This window comes from Vicugna pacos, chromosome 28 (genome assembly GCF_048564905.1).
Source record: "Vicugna pacos chromosome 28, VicPac4, whole genome shotgun sequence".
NCBI lineage: Eukaryota > Metazoa > Chordata > Mammalia > Artiodactyla > Camelidae > Vicugna > Vicugna pacos.
In genome coordinates, this window is record NC_133014.1 from 2375284 (window position 1) to 2395997 (window position 20714).

Consider the following 20714-nt stretch of genomic DNA (forward strand, 5'->3'; position numbering starts at 1 on the left):
GGGGAAGGGCTCGCTGCTCCACCCCTCGGTCTGGCCCCCAGTTCTCTCGTCTTCCCACCTCCACGGTGCTGGTGGGGCCGTCCCCTCTCAGGCAAAACAGAGCCTCTATGCGACCTCACCCCCAATGACCCACCCCACCTCCAGCCACAGGGCTCCTTCTCCCCCAAACACACATCATCTCTGCCCACAGCCATCCAGCAATGCCCATCCCGGGACGTAGGTTCCAGGCCGAGCCTGGCTTCCACCCACGTTGCGCCTGCTGACCAGCTTCTACACCCCTCCAGCCTTTAGACCCAGAAATTGTGAACCACGTGGTCTCAACATACCTCTGCAGGCAGAGTTCCACCTAGTCGGAGACCCTCTCCCGTTACTCATCCTTCTTCCAAAGCACCTCCGTCCAGCCCTCCCTGAAGTGACCTTTCCATAACTGGCTCCCTCCTCTGCACCTCATGTATTTTATGAACTTCGACAATGACCACTTAACTCGAGCTTTGCAAAATAACTATGCTACAGTCTGTTTTCCTCCCGACTAGATTGTATGTTCAAAGGCTATCACCCTTTGAATTCCCAGCACTTAGCGCTACGCAGGCACCCGGGAACGCAGGCTGGGTAAATGAATTTTCCCAGCGTGTTAACCAAAAGTAGAAGGAGACGGGGTAGGGGGAGGTCTCTCGTGGATATAAATATAGACGGTCATGGGGCCTCACGCGTCTCCCCGACTTGCTCACTGAAGCGCTTTAATCTAAGTGATCCAGATACGTGAAGTATTAGCATAAAATGTTCAAAGAACTCCCAGGAAAAAGAAATCAGCACTTATCCCGTAAATAATTAAAACGCAAAACTGAGATGCATGTTGAAAACTAGTCTACTGGCATGACAGCTAAGAGCTGGTGAAAAATGAATTAACCCCTATTAAGGTCGTGCTGTTCAAAACTGCCCACCTCAATCTAAAGTTCACCTACCTGGAAAAATCCACTAGTGGAGGCAACCTTGTCCCTTTACCGATTCTGGAGATCCTTAAAAATAAATTTTTGCTCAGAGCTCACTTTTAAGTCAAAGCAACAACCAAGATTTCTTATCTGCTGCCCTCTGAGCAGTCGGGGGACTGGGCTTGTGAAGAGGAGCCATGAGCCCACCTTGTCTGCGCTCTGGAAACGCTGGGTTAGTGAACAAATTTGCAAACACCTGCCAGTCCACGAATCTGACGAACAGACCAGAGCCAAGAACTCTGTCTACCTCAGGGGTGAAACCCTCCAACCTCACCAGCCTTCACGTCTCCATAAGCCAACCTCCTCTGTTTCCTGGACAGGGTGACGTACAGACCCCTCAGAGAGCCGTCAAGACAAAGTGACACCAAGGCCAGGTCACAAAAGGGGGAAGTGGTCAAGCGTGAGCACCAGGGTCGTGGAGGGAAGTCCCACCGTGCAGGCGCCAAACTGGCCTCAGCCCTGACTCTGGAACTGGGGATTCCGATCCAGTCGGGGTGTGAACAGGTCTGGAGCTTCCATGGGACCGACTGGGAGCGCGCTTCCTGGTCACCTCTCAGAACACATGAGTGTGGGTTTTTGAAATTGTCAGACTCAATATAGCCCACAGACAAACTGCGCAGTAAGTGTCGGGAAGAGGCAGAAACTGCTTCCCTTGTAGGCAACTGGACGGAAACTCGCTGTCAGATGATATGAGTCCGAACGAGCCCAAAAGACAGCCCAAAATATGCGGAGAGAGAGCATGTCAAGGCCCTTGAGGGTCCTGACACTGCCTGGGCTGTGCCCTCACAGTCTGCCCAGCCTGCCCGCAGGGAGCCGTCCTACACAGCCGCCAAGTTCCCATCTTGTCCTCTGAACGGCCAGTAGAATCTCCCACCTCAAATGAAAACTAGTGCAGCCACTGTGGAGGACAGTATGGCGGTTCCTTAAAAAACTACAAATAGACTTACCAGATTATCCAGCAACCGCACACCTGGGCATATATCCAGAAAAAAACTCTAATTTGTAAAGACACTTGCACCCCAGTGTTCACAGGAGCACTATTTACAAAAGTACCCCAGCACCCCAGCCCTCAGGTGCAGATCTCAGCCACCAACTGCAGTGAGGTTTTACGAAGGCAGGAATGAGATGAAATTAAAATTGAAAACATCCAGCACCCTGGCTGTGCACAGGGCCGTCTCCTCCTTGTCTCCTTTCTCCAAAACAAAGCACCTGACACTCCTCTCCGCCTGGGTGCCTGTCACAGACACCATACAATGTCCACCACTCCTGGAACTGCTAGGCATCCACAGCCTCTTGCTGGCGGCCCGGCCGTGTGCTGAGGGCCCCTGGGGGCACCGCACGCCTGTGGGAGACCGGGAGACGCTGCGTCGAACGAGCCACGCTGTTTCTGTGTCTGTCTGTTGATGTTTCGTCCAATTCAGCCCAAACCGGGGTTTCCATGCCTCCCGGACTCATGCCCACGGCCTTAACCTAACAGCTGCTTTAAAGGGTGTAAAACTGGCCCACACCTGAGTCCACGTCCCTGGTGGGAACTTTCCAGAGCAGAAGAGCTGAGTTCCACATCCCTCCCAGGGGAACAGTGGCTTCCAGCCCACCTGGCACTGGGCTGATAAAGGACAGGCCTCAGTCTTCTCAAGGACTTTCAATTGTCTAGTATAAAAACATTGTCTATGGATTACAACGAGAACTCAACGGCTTTTTTTACCCTAAATTAATCCAATTAGAACATAGAATTTTATGATTACATCTCCGGTGAACCTGAAATCTGTCAACTCACACTTTACTCACAGTCCCTGCCGGCATCCCCACGACCCTGACCTTGACCCTGACGACGTGACCTCCGGGGATCAGAGACTCAACTCCGCCTCTGCAAGGTCTCGGCCGTGGCCCCGAGCCCATCACACAGGGCTGCGGACGCCTGGGGTATGCATGGTCCTCCCCTTCCACCCAGACAGCGGGCGGTGGACGCCGGTAGGGGCACAGGCGGCCAGACAGCACTTGAAACCAAGTGAGCCCAGCTCCCCTGTCTGTGCCGTCCCGGGGAGGGAGCGCTCCATCTGGAGTCTGCAAGATGCTAGGAGGCCGGGCCAAGGAGAGGGTCCGAAGTGACTGTTCACACAGCTACCAACAGCAGCCGGATTAACAACTGAAGTGTCTGCCAGACGCTGGATTCTGATTAAACAGTCAGGTGGACGGCGGCCGGTGGGGGTTCGCTGCCCCCGCCCAGAGCCCACGGCTGAACAAGCCACGAAGGGGAGGGAGGGAGGGGCTTGGAGCCGAAGCTGGGAAGCGCAGACCAGTGTCAGACCAGTGCTCAGCTGGGCTCTGCCTGCTCCACAAGAACAAAAATAGCTGCTTTTTTGGTGAAGTCGCCAATCAGAACCGTTCTACCAGCTGTTGAGTTGCCTAAAATAGCTTTTTAAAACCACGGTGGCCGCTGTCACTACAAATACTGGAGACTTAAGAGGACACCAGCTGTCCTGCTGAGCAGCAGCCGGTCTGGAACCACAGCAGCAGATGCATGAGTCAAATGCACGCACTCCACGTCCTGCTCAAGTCACGGGGAGCGTTTCAGCCTGGGAAACGATCCTGCGCACATCTTTAATGCTGTGGTTCCTGCCTGACTGATGCCACCCCTAATTACACATCATCACGCACTTCACTGCAATCTAATGGGTCTATTACTCATCACAGCGGCCCCGGCAGCAGCCGTGTTCCCAGGAGCCAATCTCACCCTCCCTTCGCTGGTCACGCGCGCCCGCCTGCACGTGCAGAAATCCGCACACACTTCCAGCCGCAGCATCGTGCCAGTCTGTCCAGAAGACACTGCCCCACGATGCCAGCTTTCCTCCGGGTCCCGGGCAGCTGTGAGTGGCACTTGGGCCTGACCCGGCAGCTCTCACATCCCCGGCCCTCACGCCACCCACTCTGCCCAGCTGTGCCCAGAAGGCCAGCTGCCGCCCGCATCGTGCAGCTGCAGGGGTGGAACCAGCGTCCCTCCTGCAGGACGGACAGGGCCGTCCACCCCGATGACACAGGGCGAGGTGCCAGGTGAGACTAAGGCCAGCAGAAAGAAGAACCTCCCCAAACCTTGTTCAAAGGGACGACCTGCTGACCAAATTAATACCTGTGACCACGTAATGTATACAGAGACCAATGTGAATGTGTGTTCTGTGTGTGAGTGTAGGTACCTGCATAAACCTACTTACATACACGGACACATCCTCATTACTGAGTGAAAATGAACCAGTTAGGCTCTGATTCTGGACGTGTCACCTAAACAACTGATGTCAAGTTAACACTTCTCACACTTAGGAGAAAACTCAACTCACTCAACCAAGCGCCCTGAGAACTAGGAGCAGAAAATTACAACTGGAAAGGTCACTTAGTGGACAGTTAAGAAATAAATCCCTTTTGAAAGACCTGGGACTCGTGTTAGTGGGAGACCGTGCACGCCCCTCTTGAGTAACTGACGTGGCACCTTCCTCTGGACCTCTGTGGGCCTGTGTTTAGAACTCCACTCAGCGCAGGGAGACAGCTCATCCACATGGGCTTCTTCTCAGACGTGTGCACCAAGCAGCAGGCAGAAATAATAAATAATGCAGACGTGGTGCTCACTCACTGTGCGTGGCCACCATGCTGCCCGAGGGTGCCCCCGCTCTGGGCTCCCCAAGGGTGGCTGCACTGACCTCTGCTCGTGAGCCTCGCAGTGGAGGCCAATGCTGTGGTCCAAGGACAGGCCCCTTGTCCTGGCACGGTCCATACCTGTCTTTTGGACAAGAAGAAAACCCACTCCCTGACTCACTGCAGGGTCCGCAGGAGGGAAAAGGACCAGAGACGAGACAGGGAGGGAGACAACATGCTTGAACAATGCACAGGGAGGCCAGAGCCTCCAGGAGGCCGGGGCTGGAGGGGAGGCCCCCAGAGGATCAAGGAGCAGAGACGACAGACAGGGAGCCAAGAAGAGCTCGCGGGCAGGGCCTTGAGAGGAATGGGGTTAAAGAATGGGGTGAGGACGGGGGCTCCTAGAACGGGAACCCTGCAGCACAGGGGCCAGGAGACACAGTGGGGAGGGTGTCAGGGCGGAGGGGCTGCAGACACAGCGGCAGCCCCACTGAGGGTGGCTGTGGGGTCGCAAGGAGCCTCTTTCAGTCCCCCCTCCCCCTGTGCTGGGGATGCTGAGAACCGAGTGGGCTGAGGGGGGTTGTTATATACCCCGAGCACCCTGAGTGTCTGGCTCCAGTGGGTGATGTGGAAACCAGAGGAAAGGGACATCTCGAAGGGGAGAGGAAAGGGTGAAAAAGGCTCTCCAGATGCAGGCTCTGGGGGGCCTCAACCCTGTCCCCAGGTCCCTCCTGGGGTCCCAGCCCAACTGTCGGGGGTCACACACTCCAACGCTCATTATTATGAAAACCCAAGGCTCAGGAGTCACGCCAGCCCCCAGCCCATGGCCCCCGCGCTTACCGCACAGCCAGCTCCTCCGTCAGGGGCTCATCAGCCCACAGCCCAGAGGTGCCTGTGCTCTGCTCAGCTGCCACCTTGCAGGCGGGGATGCTGCAGCACAGATGGCACACCGTGCCCAGCACTGGCCAGGGCACACGGCAAGGCCCATGCAGCCCTCCAGGTGCAGGCGTGACCATCACCAGGTCAGCTGTGGAGTCCTGCTCCCGTGCACAGATGCTGGGACAGCATGGACCTGACCCTGATGAACTTGCAACCTGCACAGGGGAGGAGACCCCAGACCCCAAAGGCAATCAGGGACTAGGCTCCGGAGAAGCACAGACATCCTGTGAGAATGGGGGATAGTATGGCTCGGGTGCACAGGGCAGTCACGTCAGCGACACCGGGTCAGTGCTGGGAGGTAAACGGGGGACAGAGGGTGAGTGCAGGGCAGTGGGGGCACAGGTGTGTAAGAAGCAAGGCTTGGTGGTCACCACGCCTGCCTCTGCTCTGTAGCATCCCAAGGACACAGGAGGGAGGCTCAGACAGACTGGCGGCGAAGGCGGGGTCTCACGTAAGCAAAGGGCAGGTGATGATTGGGGATGAAGGGCAGGGCGGTTACTGGCCATGCAGCAAGGGCCAGTGTGCAGGACGAGGGGCCGAGAACCTGCCTGAGGGAAGAGGAGGGACCTGTGACCCAAGCATAATCTCAGGACAGTCGCCTGGCGAGGGGCCCAGCGGACAGGCCAGAGCAGCACCATCCTGGCAGGGAGTGTGGCGCGGACCTGGCTGACTCAGGTCCTGACTCGAGAGCAGAAAGTCATAGAGTTAACTGTCCCCTGGAGAGAGTCGTGCTAGACCGTGATGACCCAGACACGGCTGATGAGGGAACATCAAAGCTGACCCCCAGCCCCAGGGTGGCAACACCATCTCAGGCTCGTCATCTCCCTCATCAGACAGCCCTGCCAGGACGGGAGCCTGCCTGGAGCCTCTAGGGAACCAGAGCGTGGGGCCCACTGCCCTGCTGTGAGCACAGGACCAGCCCAGGGCCCGCCTCCCCTTTCCCCTCCGGCCCTCACTCCAGGGACGAAGGGGAGCAGAGAACCTGCTCGACCGTGTCTTTCGCTCGGTGCCCCTGACCCTCACGCCCGCTTCTGCTGTGGCTGCACTTGACCAGGTCCAGGGTACGAGGACAGCCCCAAACCAGGAGGGCACCAGCCGCAGGAGGCAGGGCTCCAGACACACTTGTCACTCTTGAAATAATTGCCCATTTTTATTTCTGGCCTCAAACAAATCCCAAAGGCTGTTTCCACACTTGCTATTTGGGTTGAAAAACCAAAAATCAGTATTTCCAAAAACTGGCTTCTGAGCACAAAAGGCCGCCCTGCTTCTCATGTTCACCCCCTCCAACCCCCGTCCATCCTCCCAGCTCACAGATCCTCACTCAGCCCGAGGGCAGCCCAGGCCCCGAGGGATCAGGGTACAAGGTCAAAGCCGAGAGGCTAGGGGAGATGAAGTCTGCCTGTTCCAGGACTCCAGGCGGTTTTTACCCAAACTCGTCATCCACGCCCCATCCTCACAGCATTTACTCAGTAAGTTTCTTTAAATCGACTTACTGTTTATTTAACTTTGCTCCAAATCAAACCTCATGTAACTGCCATAATATTATTTTAATAGACCACTTGGCATAAATAGATCATTAAGATAAACAGACATTAACATAAAGCTTATCCCCCACCAGGTGCTGCTGGGGACACCGCAGCCACCATGGCAACCCCACCAGGAACACCAGCACCCTGAGGACTTGTCTCCGCGCCAGGTCACACTCCACCAGCAGGAGGCCACGCCTGCCCATGCCTGTCAACACAGCAATTGTCACCTTGGAAATTGACACCCTTGGAAATGCCTCAACCTGACAGAATTCCCCTGAAGTTTAGACAGAGTGTCCTCTGCCGACAGCCCCTTCCCCTCATCAGGACAAACCCTCGGTGCTTCCTTCCCTCGGCAGCAACCCCCATCGCTTCCCAAGAGGGCTGGTCAAAAGCCAACCTTCAGAAACCGAACCTCGGCCCGAGGCAGCTCCTCCCCTGGGAAGGGACTGGGCCTGCTGACCTGGGGCCACCGCGGACCCACTGCACGAAGGCTGTCTTCAGGAACCATGCTTTGTCGCAGGGAAAACTGGCCAGCTCTTCTGGGAAGGCGCCTGGGTGGCCCCTCTGAGATGTGGGCACCATCTGCGTGGACGGTCACTGTCTCGTCCTCACAGCAGCTGTGTTTGAGACGCAGCCTCCACAGACGATGGATCACACCAAGAGTGGATGGCGGGGCCTCGCCCACAGCCCCAGGCGTCCCACACCCAGGAAGGGACACACCGTCCTCATGGAAGGACACACCACGACCTGAAGAGCCACCTGGCGTTTCCTGGCTGTGAGGTCCCAGGACAGGGCTCTAGCTCCATCAGAACCCAAGACCCGTCCCTCATTTGAGATGTCGAGGCAACAACTTAACTCCAGGATAAAACAAGTTTCCAAGGGGAAACACCTGCGGTCCAGGAGCCCCCCACCAGCGCCTGGCTCGCCCAACAGCGACACCAGACAGTCCCCAAATCCAGAAGAACCCTTCAGTACAAACGCAGCCACAGAACCCGCAAGGGCACCGACCTGTCATCCCACACCTGTCCAATCACTGCTGGTGACAGAGCAAACCCACGGCAGACGAAGGTGAGCTCCCAGGCTACATACCTCAAGGTGATGTTAGTTTGGCACAGGCCACCTGCCTGCACGGTTCCCAACACCGCACAAATACACTGGCTTTCATTACCTTCAGATTTGCTTGGGAAAGGAAATGGGTGCAATTTTTAAGTTACGGAGAATTGGGAGTGTGATTGCGAAGTGTTAAGGAGTCCAGTGGTTTATCCACGAACAGTGGAGATTTATTTCCTATAGAGGAGTTTCTAGAACACACGTAGGGATAAGGTGGAGGTGCCTCAATGTCGTGAAGAAGGAAGGAAAGCACAGCAGCTGCTTTGAAAACGAGCCTGGTGCTCCACTGGCTGGCAAGGTGGCGAGTAAGTCCTGTGCCACCTTCCAGAGACCTAAATACTTCTTGTCCCAATACCTTGGTGCCGGCTGCAGGGCCTGGCACACAGGAGGTACTCATATACGCACTCAGTGAGCTGCTGCACGATGACCCCACTGCCACCCAGTGTTCCCAACACCCCCGCCCCACTCGGCGCTCCACAACAATCCACACCTGCTCCTGGTGCCAGGGTGTTTTTAAATGCCTCTCACTGTCCTGTGGACCTAAAGCCCTGCAGCGAATTCTAATTCATTTAAATGCACATAAATTCACATGAGCAGCACACACATCCCATCAAGCAGCGATGCAAGGCTCATCATATCTTACTTTGCAGGTGATGACCATGATCAGTCACACCTAAACACACGGCAGCATCTCTCAATGTCCATGAGCCACCAAGGCCGGAGTCCAGCTCAAAGAAGCCGCAACCGCTGAGTACAATTCAAACGGCTGCCACCTCATTCGCTGCTTTATTCCAATTTCGCTCGGAGGGAGGAGGGGCCACGTCACGGGTTTTAAACTGTTCACCACTGCTGATCCTCTGTTCGACACCCTCGTCTTTTAAGGCTGGTTAGATTTCCAACAGGACACACATCACACACGTGTTTCTAATCCATCAGATCTCAAGATCTTCCCAGCAAGGCAAATCTGATGAAAAGTGACCTTGGCCTCTCAAAGTGTCACCAAGAGCATTTCCCTGCAATGGAGTCCTTGCTGAGGTTTTACTTCAAAAACATACCTCGGAAAAGAGCGTGTTAACTCAAAACAGAGATGCAAAGCAGACTGAACCGAAATGCACATCAGAAACAACCCAGTGCTACTGACAGCCCCCTCCAGCACCACCGACTGGCACACGCGGAACAGAGGGGTGGCGGATGTGCGACCGTCCTGCAGGCGAGGGCGGCGTGGACAAGCCAGCCCGCCCTGCAGACGAGGCAGGGTGTCCCCCTCAGCAGAGCCCCAGCCAGTGAGGCGGTGCAGACCAGGACTCCTCCCGGATGCCTTGCCTTCACTCCAGTGGCGCTTGTAAGGCTCGAGAACACTGCCTCCAACAACAAAGATAGAACTTGGAAGCAAGTTAAAGGTGAAACAAACAGACTGAGGCCCTCGGGTTAGACGTCAACACTCAAGAATCCAGTCACCACGACTCGGCCAGGGCGCTGACTGACTGGTGGTGGCCGTGAGAGGCTTCTGAGCAGGCAGCCAGGAGCTAGTGGGTCCAGAGTCTACCCCAAGCCCGGGGCCCCTGAGCGAGGGGTCTCAGAGCCTTGGCTCCGCATCCACGTGACCAGCTGCTCGTCAGGAAGAACGGGCACCCGCACGGCCCACCTGGCCCCACACCCGCGGGCGCGATCGGCGCCACACCCAGGGCCCTCTGCAGACACGTCCCAGACGACTTTGCCATCACAAGGGCAGGCACCTGCCCTTGCGTTCGGACCACAGCCACCTGCGCCCCTGTCCAGGAGCGGCCGGAGCTTTTCTCTGGAGCCCCCGTTACACCCAAGGCCAAACCACAGGAGCAGCCCTGCCGACGCAGCAGAGCTGGACACGGGGGGCCGGGCCTGAGCCTCGCCGGCTCCCTGACTTTGCCCAAACAGCAGTCTCTCTGGGTCTCAGAGCAGTCATGAGGCCACCACTTCTCAGGACGGTGGCAGCACCTGGCCACCGTCAATCAGAGAATCTCTACACAAGCTGCCCAGCTGTGGATGACAGAACACGGTGATGCCCTCCAGACTCACAGAGCAGCTGGGCCAGCCACCGCCCCACTGCCTCCCCAGGACGGCCTGGGTGTCCATCCCCACAGACCTGTCCCTCCAGGGGAGGCCCACGTTCACCAGGAATCCACTGTGTGGATTCCCAAGCACGTTTCTGCACGTGTACTTTATACACTTATATACAAATATAAACTTTAATTAAATATTATGTAGAGCAAAGAAGTCTGAGTGCAAAAAAGCCTCACTCTTTGGAAAACCATGGTGCCCACTTAGGAACGACTCAGCAAAGAGACCTCTTTTCAAACTGTTAAATTGGCAAGAGCAAAAACAGGAAATATCGAGGGGGAATTATTTAAAATCTCCCTCCACTCAGAATTCTTTGAAGAGCCTGTTCATTCTCAGTCCATTTGAAAGAAATAAATAGAAGATCATAAATTTTGACTGTGGTTTAAACTAGAAGGACAACTTGGAACTCAAAGAAAAGTCTTGCATCAAAAAATGGTAAATGCATGTGTGTGTGTTTATGAGATAAAATACGTAATAGATGTCTGTGTGATTCTCCACATAATTTGACTGTTCCCATTACTGGGTCCCAGCACACTGGCTGAAGATACACAGAGGTTTCCAACTGAAATACATCCCCAAGTACCTGCAACGAACTAATCAGGCTCTAGTGCCTATGTTTTACACCAGCAAAAGTACCTCCTGAGCTTTCTACAGTTCTTTAATTGTGATGACGTCCTTCCTTTAACCTTCCCAGGGCTCTGACTGGCACCAGCCTCGTGCTGCCTGGAGCCTCCTCCGCAGAGGGTTTCGACCCTGAACGCCAGCTCCAGCAGGGGCACACCGTCTGGCTCACCCAGGGTGGTGTCCGGCCGTGTAGGATGCGGCAAGTTCTGTGTATGCCCAGGTAGAAGACAAGGGATTTCCCCAAAACAGTCACTTCCCCAAATTGGCACTGTCTGATATTAGAGCCCTATGCAGACACACTGAAAGCACCGTTCAAATTACTCAGCTGGGAACCACAGACCCTCTTAGAAAGACAAGCTGGCCTGAAGACTTCCTTTGAGGCTAGTTAGGGTGTTCAAAGGGTCACCTGCAAAATTGTAAAGCAAAACAAAAAAAGCGAGGCTGATAAACTCAGCCACTGCAATGGTCGCGGGTGAGACAGGCCTTCTGGGAGGCTTTAAGCAGCAGCACAGTGCTGGCCAGTGGCCTAACAGCCTTGGGCCGTGGGCACTGTGAGTTCGTACAAGTCCCAGGGCAGCATAATTAACTAATCTAAAGGCCTTGTCTCAAACGGTACAGCTCAGAGCACAGCTCTGCCAAGCAGGTGGGAGGGTCCATGAAACTTGGGGAAAAGGTACAGGTGAAGCGTATGGAAAAGTGTTTCATGAACCAAACAGGAGTGAATACGTTCTGTGCAGACGTGTCCCTAACAGCTACTGTAACTAAACTAACAAACCATCCAAGCAGATACATGTTTATCACCCACCTGAAAAGTCCACACGCCCCAACAGGTCCAAAGGAAGGTTGGAGATGCTTCCTACTGGGAAACGGGGGCTGTCTTCTGTTTACAGTCACCGACTCCTAAGGCATATGTGGTCCTCACTGAGAACGAGTGCCCGGCTATTAAACAATACGCAACAAGATCCAGCCTCCGTCCTTGCTGTGAATCCCAGTTACTCCTCTGGGCGGTCAAGGACCAGAGCCAATTTGGAGGTGATGTTCAGCTGACGGCGTTGCCTACCACACTCCCAGGGCTGCTGACGGGGCAGCCCTCTGTGAGGATGTCTGGTTGTCCCGGAAGACTCCCACCAATTACTAGAAATCAAAGAGCGGAAAGGCTAGGTGACGCTACAGTCCTCGCTTCCACTCCTTTTTCTTTCTTCTCTGAAAATGATCAAACATAACATTGGATTTAATTTCTAGGACCCCAGCTTAGTCCCAGTGAGGGGCAGGGGATGCTGTGAAGAAGATTAAGGGTCACACTTACAGGATAACAAACAGGAAAAAAGAAATGTGCTCCAGTGTCACCTAAGCTCAGACAGCCCTGGGCACAGTCTGATCACTACCCGTGTCCAGAGAGAACATCAACCAATCACGCCAAAATCCAGGCGACCAAAAGCTAATTCCCTGTTACTAAGCATCATTACTAAAAGTTGTACATTCAACCCCTTCCCAAATTTCTTTAAACGCTACAAAGGTCACAGATTCTGGGAGCTGCCAGATGCTACCTCCCACCCTCCTGATCAATTTGACTCACCAAACATCCTCCCTGGAAGCGTCATGCCAAAGGCCATCCAGCTCTCCGAGCAGGAAGAGGTAACCTTCTTATTTTACAAATAAAGACCTTTAATTATAACGCCTCAAATAATAACGCAAGGGAGGAAAGAAACACTTGAAAATGTGTGACAGGAACACTTGTAACTGGACTGAATCACAATGAAAACCAAATGAACACAATTCCCCTTGAGCAGGGATCCCAAGTAGAAATATTCCTTGACTATTCTTGACGGTCTAGTCTCCCCAGCCCACAGGAAAAACCCAGTTTGGCAAAGTCTGACTTTTACCTCTGACACAGCACCCAAGGACTTCAGTTCTAACCTCAGAGGCACTGCAGTGCTGAGCAATTCGGATGAAGAACTGTCCCTCATCTCGGCACCACCCATAGGGGAAGGATTATTTGAACAGTTAATGCACCGTGAAAGCTTTAAAAGGCCAAAAGGAGAGGAATCTGGTTGTCTTTCTAAAATGAATGGCACTTTACAATAAATCAGCAACCCTTTAAATGAGCTTTTCTGCATTTAAAGAAAACACAAAACATGAGTAGCACCTCTCACCTCACTTACACCAGCACCCCGTGGGCCTGCCTCCCCCAGCAACAGCTCCTGAGGTGGCAGAGGGTGTGAAATGACACACTAACCAGCTTTTGAAACCAAATCGCCAGAACCCTCAAGACAAGGTCTTTGACTGAAACAGAAGCCGTCTACTCTGTACAATGTGGCTACACCAATAAAAACCCTCAAATAAAAACCGCGAGGGAAGGCAGTGGGCCTGCGAGCCCGGGGAGGACCAGGGAGGAGCAGGGCTGACCGACAGGCCAAGTCCAAGAGGGGCTGAGCCAAACACTCCCGGTCTCCAGGTGAACTCCTTCCTCCCGCAGCCCCAGTCACTCACTTGCCTCCCTGCCTGATCTCCCTTCCCAGACACCAGGCAGGAGGCCCATGCTCTTCCCAAAGGCCAGACCCGGGAGAGCACTGACTTCAGTCCCAGTGGGCAAGGTTTGTGCAGAGGGTTCACCGGAGGGGTCCAGAAGAAGAAGGCTGCACCCAGGGAGATGGAAGCCCAGCAAAGTTAAAAGGTGGAGAAAGAGGCCCAGCCCGGAGAGGGGCTGGAGGAGGGCGATGGGAGGCAGAGGGAGGATGTGGTGCAGCCACACACACAGATGGCAAGGTTCTCTGGGACTACAGGCCACCATCAAGCAGGTGCAGGTGGAGGGAAAGGGATTCCAAGAGGGAGAGGACGGGTGGGCAGCAGGTGCCAACTAGAAGTGCAAAGGGGAGGGGGCAGGATGGGAGCATGCAGCGTCCTAGAATTGTTAAGTGGGGCTTGAAGGGTTGCGCTCTCAAGGCCCTGGAGAAAAGCAAGTCGAAAAGAAGAGCAAGGCACAGGCCACCGTGGAGCACTTCTGGTCCCCTGTCCTTCCTCACTGCCCACCCCTCTCAGTGAAGCTCATACTCACCTTCGCCAGGGGCGCGCTCCTGCCAGTCGCCAGCTCGCGCAGGCTGGCGGTGGCGCTGGTCGCCGCGGAGAGGAGGACCGGAGAGCCAGGGGCGCTGCCCCCGCAATCCCCGTGCGCCGAGGCCGCCTCCGGGCTGGAGCCGAGGCCCGGGCCCGGGCTGGGACCAGGACGCGCGGGCGGGCTGCCGCCCGGGCTGGCGCCGGGGCGGGGACGCTGGCGGATGCCGTCCAGCAGGCGCACCAGCAGGATGTTGGCGGGCAGCTCGTCCACGCCGCAGCCCACCAGGATGCGGCACTCCGGGCAGCGCAGCTCGTGCCGCGAGCACACAATGCTCTCCAGGCAGCGGCGGCAGAAGGTGTGCTGGCAGGGCAGCACCTTGGCGGTCGTGTCCAGGCGCTCCAGACACACGGAGCACTCCAGCAGGTCCAGCAGCGACGACTCGTCCATGTCCCTGCCCAGCCTGTCGCCGTCGCCCTCGCTCTGCGCAGCGGCGGCCGCCCTGGACGCGCACAGCCTGGGCGCTCCGAGTAGCATGGGGGCGGCACCGGCGGCCGCGCGCACCTCTAGGTCCCAGGGCCGCTGCGGGAGCCGCTGCGGGCAGTGGGCGCCAGGGTCGCGCCCGGACGGCCGCTGGGGGACCGAGATACGCCGCGACTTCCTTCCCTGAGGCTGGCCGCGCCAAGTGGCGCCGACCCTCCTGCGTGGCAGGGACCGGAGCTCCGAGCCCTGCAAGCCCCCTCCGGACCGCCGAGCCCACCCAGTTCTTCCGCGCGCGCCGCCCGCGTATGCAGGCTACACCTGTCCTCCCGCGAGTCCGCCCCGCACGGGGTCCAGCGGCGCCACCGGGCGGGCACGACACCCGGCGGCTCTGCTCCAGCAGCGGCCAGTCCGATCTTCGGGGAGGCGGGGGCGCAGCGTGCGCGCTCCCCCGCACGGCCTCTGTGCTCCCAGGGCTTGCGGGCGAGTCGCTGCCCGGCGGGTGTAGCCGGACCCCTCCTCGTCCTCGGCCGCGAGCACGTGCGCGGGGAGCGCGCCGAGGTCACGGTCACTGCGGGGCGCCGGGAAGGGGCAGCGCGCTCTGGGCCTGACTCCTCCTGGGCGCACGCCGGCCACCAGTCCTGCCCTTATGGAGCCTCCAGGGCCCCCAGGAACTCCGCGGCGCTCTCCCGCGCAGGCCTAGGCCTGTCCCCTCTGGCGCCCGAGCCTCCCTCCACTCTCCGTGAACCTCGGAGCGGGGTGTTTCCGCCTGACGCCGCCGCGAAGGAAAGTTCGGGCGGCGCTATCCCGACTGCCTCCCGGGGCAAAGCCGATCAGCAGCCTGGGGACGCAGCCAACACCCGGGCATCCTCGACGACGGCCCGGTCCGCTACCCGGCGGCGCGCGGAAGTGACAGCCCTGGAGCCGGGGTGGGCGCGGGGCGCCGCGCGAAGCGGAGGGGAAGGCGCTGGGGTCCTCCCGGCGACGAGGGTCCGAGACTGCGCCTCTGCCCGCCAGACCCCAGGCTCGCGCAGGGCGCCCCGGAGGACCCGCTCGACCCCTCCTCGGGAGGCACAGGCGAGGGGAGCTGCGGTCTCCTTCCCAGCGCCCGCCTTCGGGTGCGTCAGAGCGACGCAAGAGCGCACGGACAGGGGGGCCGCGGCCGGTGGCGGAGATTCCCTGCCGAGCGCTGCCCCCTCGCGGCCGCTCAGCGCCCAGCCCGCGGCCTGCGCAGCCTGGTCCATCTGGTCTACGGCCGGATACCGGCCCCTGCACGGTCCCCGACGAGGCTGAGACAGAAGCTCAGTAGGGCTCGCCGGCAGGTCAGGCTAACTTGTTTGTGAAGTAAAGTGGGGCCTTTTTTACTTTTCAAGGAGAAGGTAATTTTTGTTTAGGCTTCTGTGCCGAGAACGCCCATCTGTATCTTTTTATTTAATCGTCTGAACAGCCCTGTGAGATCATTATTTTAATTTCATTTTAAATGTGAGGAAGGTGAGGGTTATAGCTATGAAATCACTGAGGCTGGATTTTGTTGGTCTTTGTGTCTCCAGAACCAAACACATGGGGAAGATCACAGTCCACTGCAACACAAGCTCCTGAGAGGCGTGGACTTCTACACTGTAACATCCCCAGTAACTCGGGCAAAGCCTGGGGAACACACGGTGGATGTTCAGCAAATATTTATGAAATTAAGAAACAGTCTCCAAATCATCGCCTACAGGTGATTTAAATGCACATCTCAGCACCTCAATTCCAGCTGTCCTGAGTCTGACACCCAGTCCAAGAACTAAGGCTGACAGTTTGAGAAAACTTTGCTCCTGACTTCTGACGGCCGCAGGAGCCCTGCCCCACCTGCCCTCGGACTCTGTCCTGGTGTGCAAGGTGCGTGGTCGTTCACGTCAGCACTGCTGGTGTGATGGGAGGGCACCCCGCGCTGCCTGGGGAAGTGGACCTGGGAGCAGTCATCCCGGGAGGGACCACCACAGGCACAAGGCATCCCCACATGACCCTCCTTCTACCCTTTGACCCACGCTCAGGAATAACAAAGGGCAGTATTCCAGAGGACCTGGATTGCTTGATCCAAAAGCAGGTGGTTTGGCCACAGGACACAGGGAGCTGGGACAGCTCGTAGAGAGAGTTCTGCCTGCAAACTCCTCAACTCCCAGGGGCTGCTTGGATGACATACCATGGGTGCTTTTGGTTTTGAGCAACAGAAACCAACTCTAATGAGGTTTTAAAAGGAGTGGAAGAGATCTTGTGCATCAGGGGCCCCCCACAGGGCCCGGTCAGATCGGGGCCAGGTCACTGCAGATGGCCCCAGGGGGTGTGGTCTCCACCTTGCTCTATGTGGGGACCTACCCCTTCCTCTCTGCCCACTGCCTCTCCTTCCCAGCCCACAGGACAGGAGACACAGTCGAACTTCAGAAGAACCTTATCCGTGGCTTCAGCCACTGACAAAGACACTGTTGTGGGCTGGAAGTTTTAAAACCCTACCACCCAGCTTGGCCCGGGTGGTCACTCTCTGGACCAGCATGTGCTGGCCATGGGGACGGCCATCTAAAACCAGGCAGCACCTCAAGGGTCACCCAGAAGGAGAGGAGAGAGCCCAAAACACACAGACAAAACAACAGAGGCCCTTCCCTTCCCAGAGGCCCAAAACCAGCCCTGCCCTCAGCTCCCCTGTAAGGCAGGACCGAGGCCACTGAACCCCACCTTCACCAGGCCCTCTGCCTCACCTACGGCCACAGCTCAGACAGGCGGCCGTCCCGGGCGCACTGGAGGCTAGCAGGGCCTTGAGGTGGGACTGCGGGGAGCTGGGCCTCGCTAAGGCAGACGCTGCGACTCAGCCCCGGCCAGTCCCACGTTCCTTGGGGACATAAGGGCCCAACACTGCCAGGTTGTCTTGCTTTTGCAAAGAAGTTGGGGGGCCTGCTTTTTACGTGGGTGCTCCTGACATTCAAGAGCTGGCACCCAGTTCAGTTCTCAGAAAAATGCTGTTAGCCAAAAAGATAAATGCCACCACGACGACCCCAGGCCCTCCATATGCAGTTTCTGGTTGAAGCAGCCAAGGGAAGTGGCTGCAGAGTCAAGGAACTTAAGAGTGGGAACTGAATAGCTGAAGTATTACAAATGCAGTTTTATGTTACTCGGTTAAATTTGCACATGTTCAGTAAGTCAATTATATCAGAAAATAAGGCTAAGAGCCATTCATATAAAACAATTTTGGGAATTCAGAAGATGGCCTGTGAGAGGGAGGGTGAGAGCTGGCGGTGGGGGGGAAGGGGGGCAGAGGGAGGAGGAGGGAGGGGAGGGAGGAGGTGCCTTCCCCCCCAACCATGACCCCACCTTCCCGCCTCGCGTGTGAACTCTCTGCGGCTTTCTGCTCCTCAACGAAGCCCCATCTATCTCACAGACCACCTCCTCCAGGATGCCTTTCCTGGTTGCCCTTCTTCTGAATCCATGTGGCTCTCTTTTCCTGCACCTTTCGTGTTCTGCCCGCAAACTCCTCAAGGGCAAAGCCTGTGTTTATTGGTCTTTAAGATCCATCAGGAACCATCCCAAGGTTGATATGCATTTAATAAACCTCCACACAGTTGGGCGGCACCGAATTTGAAGAGGCTGAACCAGCTGACCGCTAAGCCCCCCTTCAATCCAAGACCGTATGAGATCATGATAAACGCTTTTGGGCATCTGACAGCTCACATTTCTACTGCACTTTCTTTGTATGAAAAGGAACGAAGCTCTCAAAATTAATTTCACACAGGATATATCGTGCGCGCAGGCATGAGGTAATAATATAGCGTCTGCGTCTGAACACACCCGCCCTGCTGCCCCGCTGCCCCGCCGCCTGCAGGTCTATGACCCTCCCCGCAAGTGCTTCACTTTGACCTCAGCTCTGTCTCTGCAAAGCACTTGGCCTTCCTCAACTCAGCCAAGCTACCTGCCTGAGGACCTGCCTGAGGACCTGCTTCCGGGGAAACCCACACCAAAGCGGGTGTTAGACCGGACAAAGTGGGCACGCACACACGTCAGCCCCTTCTCTCCTGTTTCCTTGGAAACTACGCCTGGTCTTTCCCCTTGGACCCCGTCCCTCGCACTCACGCAACACAGATGCTCTGTCTCCCCTTCCTGAGTCCCAGCTCCTCGCATGTCCAGATTTAAGCTCATGTCCTCCCTACGAGCCAGCAGGTGCTGGATACACAGGAGAAAGGAAATGCCTCCTCTGGCTGGTCAGCTGGTCAGGCCTGAGCGTAGAGGGCAGGAGGCATTAGGAAGACCCTTGACCAGAAAGGGGAGCGCGGGACCAAATTAAGGGGCCAGACAATGACCCTTATTTTAGGCACAAGTTTGAGGTGCTGGCAGGCCCGGGTGCAGGTGTCTGGTGTTCCGGAGGGAACGCAGAGCCGGGCATGTGGGTCTGGGAACGATTTTCCTGGAGGTGACGGATGAGGCCATGGGTGAGAGGAGGAGGCACTGTTCCTCCCTGGGAACCTGCAGGGAGGAACCTTTCCTGCTTCCTTGGAGGACGAGGACGAGGACAGGGGCCTGCAGCAGGGGGACCCTTGTCACCCTAACACGTTCCACCTGAGGCTGCAAGATGCCTTACAGGTGTGACCGAGTGCTTTGCAAATGTTGCAGAAAGGGTGACGGAGGGTCGGTCCCAGGCTCACAGGTGTCGCTAGTGAGGCAGTGGCTCCAGGCACTTTGGGTGCAAATATCATTTGTCCAAGTGCAGAATGTGTCATTGCTGTACAGAACTTCACCTTTGCTTCCTCATGTTGAGAGGCCTGGACACCCGGCTGGTGTCCTGGGGGAACGTGGACAGCTCTGTAAGCAGAGTGACACCCAATGCTGTGGCGGCAAGGCCATGGTCCCTCAGGGGCCTTCTTTGTGCCAGGAAGAGTTACCTGAGTTACAGACAGTAAGACAGGTAGACGGTTGTGTGTGTCGGCCAGAGCTCCTCTCCCCAGAGCTGTTGGAATGTGGGGCCGAGAGGCTGCGGGTCAGTTTCCACAGTCTTCTTAGCCCTGAGACACTTTCCGACTGAAGGCTGGAGGAGAGGTCAGAGTCCAGAAAGAGGCCAGGTTGATCTGAGACCTGGGTTGCAGTGCTCGCGGGATGCTGACCCAGTGAGCATGTGGCCGAGGCTGGAAGACCCTCCCTACCCAGCACCCCCAGCCAGAAGACGGCCGAGTGTGAGGGTGATTCTGAGAGGTGCCCCCCGGGAAGCCCTGCTGGCTGAGGTGGCCTATGGGGAGGGACTGACCTGGAATGCCCCTGGTGTAAAAGAAGGTGAGTCCAGACCCCTGACAGGCCAGGTCTTCCCGGGGTGACTGCCACTCTCAGGGTGCAGGGGCTGCAGGGCCACCACGGGATGAAGCCAGACCCTTTGGGTGGGGGCCGTGGGCCACGCAGAGGGGGTCCATGAGCAACCTCTGGGCTTCGCTCAATCTGACTAAATATGGGCTGGAGTGATTACTGGGACCATCGACATTTCAAACGTGAATTTGTTCTGACTGACGGCACAGCATCCAGTTAGATAAATGAGTCAGAACTGGCTCAGGTCTGCAGGAAGGAACACTTTGCTCGGTGAGGCGTCCGCTTGTGACTGACTGCAGTTTCCATAGCGCTGTGACAAAAATACTGCAAGTGCTTTCTGGTATTAAAAATAATCCTGCCGTTGCCTGTGTTTTCGCTCACAGTCTTCAAAAGAATTATAATAGATTTTCCTCCAATCTGGAGACATAGCTCACTTTACTTTAGCTTGGCCCCAGATCTGGGAAGAGACTGGGAGCTCACGCACCGTGCAGTTATCAGCTAAAGCCCTGGCAACACGTTTAACACATAAAGACAGTCCCTTATTTAAATTAGTCATAAGCAAAATGAATGAAAATTGAATATCAAGAAAAGCTTCCAGAATAATCACAGTGTCATTGATATTGAATGAAGTTTAACATCTGAATTCATGTCTTGGCAGAAGTACGCCCTAAGTCATCCAAGGGGAGGGTGTCAATTATGAATAATATTGATGTGTTTTCTAGAAAAATGTGAAATACTTATGGAAGAGCTAACGGAGAACAGTCAGTCTCGTGAGGAGGAGTAATGGGGCCTTTCCTCGGGTGAGGTAATGCCCCCTCCTTCTGAGGAAAGATGAGAGCTGCGAATCTGCCAGGAGCGGCTTCCACTCTGCGCTCTGGTGCAACACATGGACCTTGCGAGTGAAACACACACAGAAGCTGGTGTGTGCCTCAGCGCACATCACAGACCGCT

The 20714-nt window shown here is 56.3% G+C and overlaps 1 protein-coding gene across 1 annotated transcript in view; it reads right to left on the reverse strand.

The window, feature by feature from the left end:
• The window catches only part of SH3RF3 (SH3 domain containing ring finger 3), a 115897-nt gene extending 101265 nt beyond the window's left edge, over nt 1–14632 (reverse strand). Inside the window, exon 1 of the mRNA XM_072951200.1 lies at nt 13968–14632. Coding sequence (XP_072807301.1) covers nt 13968–14501 — 534 coding nt within the window. The 5' untranslated portion in view covers nt 14502–14632. The remainder of the gene's footprint in view (nt 1–13967) is intronic.
• Nucleotides 14633–20714: the final 6082 nt, after the last annotated feature.